Source organism: Saccostrea cucullata, unplaced genomic scaffold (assembly GCF_032062105.1).
Source record: "Saccostrea cucullata isolate Sc308-1 unplaced genomic scaffold, CSIRO_AGI_Scuc_v1 ctg20553, whole genome shotgun sequence".
NCBI classification, from domain to species: domain Eukaryota; kingdom Metazoa; phylum Mollusca; class Bivalvia; order Ostreida; family Ostreidae; genus Saccostrea; species Saccostrea cuccullata.
The window spans coordinates 1-7767 of NW_026937216.1; the positions used below are offsets into that span (position 1 = coordinate 1).

Here is a 7767-nt window from a genome sequence, read left to right on the forward strand (position 1 = left end):
ACATACAACCATTTATTACTAATACAACGGTATAGCCCATATTTATTGCACTCCATTGCATCACTCACTATCATACTAATTTCGAAATCCGCATGTGTAGTATTTATATCCTATATAACCACGTGACTTTCAAAGAAACATTTTGAACACGCCACATAATACCATACTAAAGATAATTTTAAGTTTTCAAGATTTTATTTATTGAATAAAGAAAAAAGACTCTAGAACGAATCGAGACTTTTTAGCTCACCTGAGCCGAAAGCTCAAGTGAGCTTTTCTGATCACATTTTGTACGGCGTCCGTCTAGCTGTCTGTCCGTTTGTAAACTTTTCACATTTTCAACTTCTTCTCAAGAACCACTGGACCAATTTCAACCAAACTTGCCATAAAGTATCCTTGGGTGAAGGGGATTCAAGTTTGTTCAAATAAAGGGCCAGAACCCAGTTCCAAGGGGAGATAATTATAAATTAGTGAAAAATTAATGGCATCTTTAAAAAATCTTCTCTAGAACCACTGGGCCAGGAAAGATGAAACTCGTGTGGAAGCATCCTTGGGTAGTTGATTTTTCCTTGTTCCTAGCCACAGTGCTCAGGTGAGCGATGTTATTGCGTATTTAGACTAGTATAGCAAGAGAATAGAAATTATTTTTTGACAATATTTTTTGAAATGATATTTGCCAAAAATCTAATATAATGCATATTTATATATAATTGTTTACTTTTGTAGTTCTGGAAAACAAACATCTTCAACGTTTACAACCCCCACATGGAGAAACCTATATAAATCAACAATTGAATTATGTAAGTTTTTATACCAGTGGGTAGGTAGAGGCGGTGGGTATAATATTTCCTCAACTTCCTTATAACCTTTCTATTCCCTATTTAAAAAAAAATCGACAATATTTTTCTCCAAAATTAGCCTTCGGATCAGTGGCCCTTAATTTCACGAAAAATCTTACGATTAAAACGAAAGTTTAAGATTTCTGTAATTTTTCCCCAAAGATTTCTTATGTCCTTCTACAACTAAGATACTTGTTGAGAGATGGAAAATTTTCATATCGGTCGTAAGAGTTTTTGTGAAAAAAGTCACAGATGAGCTAAAAAAAAATAAATCTAAAACGTTCCGACTTCCCAGGAACAACAGTACGGGATAAAAAACGCAACCGACTTCATTACATTGAGATTTTATTGTATGCTAGAGGATGTAATAGAATCAGTTTTTATTGTAAAATTTGTTACAGGGTATCCTTGGCCCAATTAAGGGCTAACGTTTTTACTAAAACTAGGCTTGAGACCCTTAAAGAAGGGGAGATGATTAGGTAAATAAATCCAAAAGAACTGGTTGCTAAAAATCTTCTCTAGGACCACCAGGCAGATTATCACCAAACTTTCACATGTTTCATACAAGGATGAGGATATGTTGAAGATTAAAACTTGTTTAAGGCATCACCCTGGGGCAAAGGACGTGGTCTCAAGGTCACTTCAAAATTGATAAAAACGTTGATATTTTGCTTACTATATAGACTAGGACCATCAAATCTTGTAAGTTGATGCATCTTATTATGATTTCACATCATGTTGAATCAAAGGTAGGTCACTGTGACCTTTTTTAAGATACTGTTTGAATTTTGCAGGTATTCGTTTTTAAATTGATTTGGAGGCATATTTTGGACACTTTAAGGCCTATGATCATCAATCTTTGTCAGTTGATGCATCTTGGGTCCTCAAACAACGTAAACTTAAAAGTAGGTCATCATGACCTTCTTTTGAAATTATGGCTTATCTTTTCTAGAACATTTAAGGCCATAATTTCAGATACTGGGAGGTTTAGAATCATCAAACCTTGTAGGTTGATACATCTTGGGGCCTTAAACATATTTATTGAAAAGTAAGTCACAATTACCTACTTTTTAAATTTAGCAGGCATTTGTTCTCAAATTGTTTAAAGGCCATATCTTAAATATTTTCAGACCTATGATCATCAAACTTTGTCAGCTGATGCATCTGAGGTCTTTAAAGAACGTCACCTAAAAAGTAGGTCACGGTGACCTAATTTTGAAATTTTACGGCTATATTGAATTATTTCATGTCTTAATTGGTTCAGAATTTACAATCTTTGTCAATTAATGTTTATTAGGTCTTGGAAAATGTCTAACAAAATCAAATTTAGAAATGAATATGCATGGTTAGCGTGAGCTCTCTTTTCACATAGTATCAATGAATTTTAAATCGTATATTCCATTTCTATGCACACATCCATAGTTTGTGTAGATTTTCTATGGTTTGAAACCAAAATGAAGGATGTTGAATACTAGTTTGTCTCTTTTATAGATCCTGTGGATGAAGTATCTGAATTCCAAACAATGATGGCTATTCCTATCGCAATAATATTTGTGTTATCAGTGTCTGCCTGCTCTATACTTGTGTCCAAATGCAAGAAAAACAGCAGCAGTAAGTATAGCAAGAAGATCCATCCTCCACTGTTTTAATACAAATATGTAATTCCAGCACCAATATATCCGTTGCTATATATTTAAACATTTACAGTCAATTTTCAATGCGTCGTAAGTACTCAAAATTATATTTAATACATGTAAGAACTAAATCCAATTCTTTTTTAAACAGCGGAAAAACAACTTCAAAATTTAGCAAAGAAAAAATTATTTGAGCGAAAAGCAAGGAAAAAACATCGACGAAAAATGGAGAGACGTAAAAAACGTCTGGAGAAAAAGAGAAAATTACAAATAAAAGTGGACAAAGTACTTCACAAGCTAGAAGAAAGAAGAATAAAACGTAGAGAAAGAAATAGAATCTTAGAAATAGAACGCAAGGAAGCACTGAAAGAGTTGGAGGCTGCGGAAAGCGAGGACCACGTGTCTATTGAGATGTTCTAGACCTTGACTAACTATAGACAAAACTGTCTACCTCATCACTGGACATACACATTTTTAATTCCAGTGACCAGTATAACTATGGTCGGTCTAAACATATGAATTTTAATCCGGTGGCAGGAAGTTGTGTGGCCCAAAAAGTAGAGAGAACAAAATACATGTGATAAAAACTAATCAAGACAAATGTAATCGCTGTTTACATGACTTTTCTATATCTTTGCAATAAATTCCCATTTAAACATAACTGCAATGTCAAGCTGCAATTGCAATTTGCACAAGCTCGTGATGACTTTAAAAACCAGAAGTCTCTGTCGAGACTGAAGCTCTACTGGTTTGTACTTATAGCAAAGAAAGAGAAAAATACTTAAGCATTTGGGAATTGAAACTTTACAACAGCAACTAGATGCTGTCATGAGACAGTCATACCCGCACTAAGGTGTTTGCCTCTAAATACACGCTCCTACATATTGGGCGGCTTTCCGAGGAAAAAGTCAAAATAATTCTATAATTTACATGTATTCATCAAATTGAGTATGAAATTCTCAGACCCTGTGACCTATAACTCAGAACCTCTTATATTTATTTTACATGCTGAATTCATTATATACCAGTTTGTATTCTATTAATGATGTAAATTAGATTTTGATAAATGTTTTGCTCATAATAGGACCTTTTTAAATTTACTAATCCCTCCCCCTCGACACCACAATCACACAGCACATACTTTTTGTTGGAATAGGCTAGATGGAAAAGTTTTGTTAAAACATCGTTTGTTATGAATTAATTTAAAATTTGTTCTTGTACTATACATGTTAACATGTAAATTTCTACATCACATCACGTTGCGTCACCCATTATCATATTTTTAGATTAAACACCATTTGGCACACCTCGGCCGATTCCCACTTCATCTGATAAGGTGACGGAATCGACGAAGGTTTGCCGAATGGAATTAGCACATGGCTGCAGTCTGGTGTGCATTGGATTAATTCATTTTGTGTTATAATTGGATTTATATTTTATGAAGTTGACGAGACCTATGGCAGTCGGTAAGTACAAGTTTAAGTATAGTGGGGGGTAAAATAAACCCAAACGATTAGGTTAAAGTTAAAAAAGGGTCAAAGATCATCGCATGCCTCACTAGACGAATTTCATATTGTGAAGTTATCTCCCGTTGTCGATGTGACATTCAGTTACTGCCAATACTGGTGCGGATCCAGAATTTTTTTTCAGGAGTAGGGAGGGGGATTCACATCTCAGTCAAAAAATTCCAGCCCAGAATTTCCTGACAAGCAGGAGAAAAAAAACTGAAAACAAATAAACAAAATAAAAACAATGATAGTGTGGTCAATGTTTTCTAAGATAGGGGGAGGATGTCCAAAGTCATTTTTTATTTGCTTCAGTATATAGTCTTGTTTAAATAACAAAGCAAATTCCAGGGGGGGGGGGGGGGGTTTCCAATCACCCTACCCACTCCCTGAAATAACAATCTATTTTGTGATTCCCATTAAATAGTATATTTTTTTTCCATTTGACTAATTATACATATTTTGTTTCTTGTGTTTATATTATGTCTGTCTATTTGTCTGCAGAAATTATAACCTTGCCCATAAGTTTTAAGTGGGATGGGCTATACAAATGGCTTCCACATTTTATAGGTTTATTTCTTGTGACAATTAAGACCTTTTATTTGGGTACCATTAATTTTTACCTCTGATCGCTTGACCTAGGATACACATTTTTACAAGAAAAATACCAAACTTTAAACTTGGCCTAAATTTTGATCAGTAGGTGCTAGGGCTTTCATGCTTAACATGTGTATTCATTGTGAACTGTCAACAGGTATAAATGTGTTTGACCTTGACCCTAGAGTTTGAACCACTTAAAAAAAAAAATTAACCTTGGCAATTAACTTTTGAACAGGAATTACTAGGGATTTCTTTATTTCACATGTGCATTCCTTGTGACAAAACTTTCTTCTGATACTAACAATTTGAACCCTTTGACCTTGACCTTTGAGTTTGACATATATTTGAGAAACTTCAACCTTTGCCATAGGCTTCCATACAGGGACATCAGTGTTTCACAAACACATCTTGTCTTCATTATTATTTGGTGGTGTCTCCATATGAGGGAAAAATTCCCAAGAGAGATGTATTCACAACAAACAAACAAATTACTAAAGAAAATATAAAACATGAATATGTTGGTCATGCATATCTCTGCATGAAAAAAACAGCTTTTCAAATACTGCAACCATATTGTAACCCTTTCAAAACACTCATTTGAGCTTTTCTGGTTTCCTTAGCATATAACGTCTGTCGTGACGTGTCGTCCATCTGTTTGTCTGAAAACTTTTTACATTTTTAACTTCTCTAGAACCACTGGGCCAATTTTACCCAATTCATATAGAAATATGTACATTTGTATGTCAGACTGTCCATCTGTCTCAATAAATTTAACCTTGGTCATCACGGTCATTTCTACTGAATGAGAAGAGACATTCATATTAAACTTATGTATTAGTATTTACCTGTGAGAATGGCATGGCTTTTTTTTTTTTACATGTGACCTAGAAGTTTGACCTACTTGCAAAAAAATTAAATTGTTATAAATTCATAATTTTGGAAGAGAAAAGTTAGGGCATTCATATCATAATGCATGTATATTATTATCTGTGATAAGACCTTTCCAAATAAATCATGACTTTTACTCTGTGACCTTGACCTTGAAGCGGTCAAGCCTAACCTACTTTTCAAAAATGTTGCATTTGCTTATAACTTTTGATTGAGATGAGATATGACTCTCACATTTGACATGGACATTAATTACTCATAAGAATTCAAGGTGTTTCCCAGCATGCGATAATTTTTTACCCCTTGACGTTGATGTTTTACATAATTTTCAAATATTTAACTCTCCTAAAAGATGATTAGGCTTCTGAGTAACATTAAGGAAGACATCAGGGAAGACAGGGCTTTTTGCACAAAAAGTCATTTTTCGACCCACATTTGACCCCCCGCGGCAAAATCTAAATTCTAAAACCTTACTGCACATCTACCTGACACCACCAACCATCTCCCAAAAGGTGATTAGGCTACTGTGTAAAATGTAGGAAAAGTTCAGGGAAGACGGGGCTTTTTGCATAAAAAACGTCATTTTTTTACCCCCATTTGACCCCCTGGGGCATAATCAAAATTCCGAAACCTTACTGCACATCTACATGACCCCACCAACCATCTCCCAAAAGATGATTAGGCTGCTGAGTAAAATGTAGAAGGAGTTCAGGGAAAACGGAGCTTTTTGTATAAAAAACGTTATTTTTCGACCCCCATTTGATCCTCCGGGGCAAAATCAAAATTCCGAAACCTTACTGCACATCTACAAGACACCACCAATCATCCCCCAAAAGGTAATTAGGCTGCTGAGTAAAATGTAGAAGGAGTTCAGGGAAGACGGGACTTTTTGCACAAAAAACGTCATTTTTCGACCCCCATTTGACCCCCCAGGGCAAAATCAAAATTCCGAAACTTTACTGCACATCTACATGACACCACCAACCATCTCCCAAAAGATGATTAAGCTACTGTGTAAAATGTAGGAGGAGTTCAGGGAAGAAAAGTGTGACAGATGGACAGATGGACGGACATGAGTAACAACAATATACCCGAACTTTCTTTAGAAAGTGCGGGTATAATAAATAGAATAATGATCCTTGATAAAGTCTCTTTATGTTCTTAATGTAGTCTACTTGTGTGCCAAGTTATATTGAAATCAGACCAAAACTATAGGAGGAGTAGCATTTTGAAACAATTTTACAGAAATTTCTATTTTTAGTAACCACGGCAACACCGTTCATCAAAATCAAAACCCGATATATAGAATTATGTATCTTAGTGTAGTCTACTTGTGTGCCAAGTTATATTAAAATCAGACCAAAACTGGAGGAGGAGTAGCATTTTGAAAGAATTTCACAGAAATTTCTATTTTTAGTAACCACGGCAACACCGTTCATCAAAATCAAACACCGATAAAAGAATTATGTATCTTAGTGTAGTCTATTTGTGTGCCAAGTTATATTGAAATCAGACCAAAACTGTAGGAGGAGTAGCATTTTGAAAGAAATTTCACAGAATTTTCTATTTTTAGTAACCACGGCAACACCGTTTATTGAAATCAAAAACCGATAAATAGAATTATGTATCTTAGTGTAGTCTACTTGTGTGCCAAGTTATATTGAAATTAGACAAAAACTGTAGGAGGAGTAGCATTTTGAAAAATTGTTTACAGACAGACGGACGGACGCATTACTATCGCATAAGCTCTTCTGGTTTCTGACCAGTAGAGCTAATAAGCAAATTTCTTCCCATTCTTGCCATGGAAAAAAACCCCTTGATTTTCTCTTACATATGTATTTAGTATGTTGTCTAGCCTCGGTAATGTGGCCGCTAACTGGTATATTTCATCTGTTAGGAACAGAAGTTACTTTTACTTCATAGCCATAGCTATGTATCTTATTCTGAAAAAGCTTCGATATTCATTCCTGTATGACATGAAACAACCAGAGAAAGCATAACAAAATTTTTAACTTTGGAGTTTGACTTGCATTTGAGAAATTTCAATTCTTGCTGTAAGCTGCTATAAGGTTAGCTGCAGATCTGTAGCTCTCCGAAAAAATATATATTGATAGACCGGAGAGCTACAGTGCCACCCATTGAAAAAACTGTATATTTATTGCGCACAAAAAAGTGCGCTCGATTCTTGATTAATTTTTCCAAATTCTTACCTCAATTGCAAAATATGGAAGATTTAAAAAAAATTACTCTCTCCTCTATCAAGTTCTCTCGTAGTTGACATCGGAACGAAGCATATTGGAC

At 34.8% G+C, this 7767-nt stretch overlaps 1 protein-coding gene across 1 annotated transcript; it reads left to right on the plus strand.

Annotated features, from left to right (window-relative positions):
- Positions 1-726: 726 nt before the first annotated feature.
- Positions 727-3134, plus strand: LOC134247535 (uncharacterized; the record flags this gene model as incomplete). Its single annotated transcript, XM_062729882.1, has 3 exons — positions 727-800; positions 2331-2450; positions 2625-3134. Coding segments are annotated over 3 exons (463 nt in total), but the record flags the coding sequence as incomplete, so codon positions are not given.
- Between the last annotated feature and the right edge of the window lie 4633 nt (positions 3135-7767).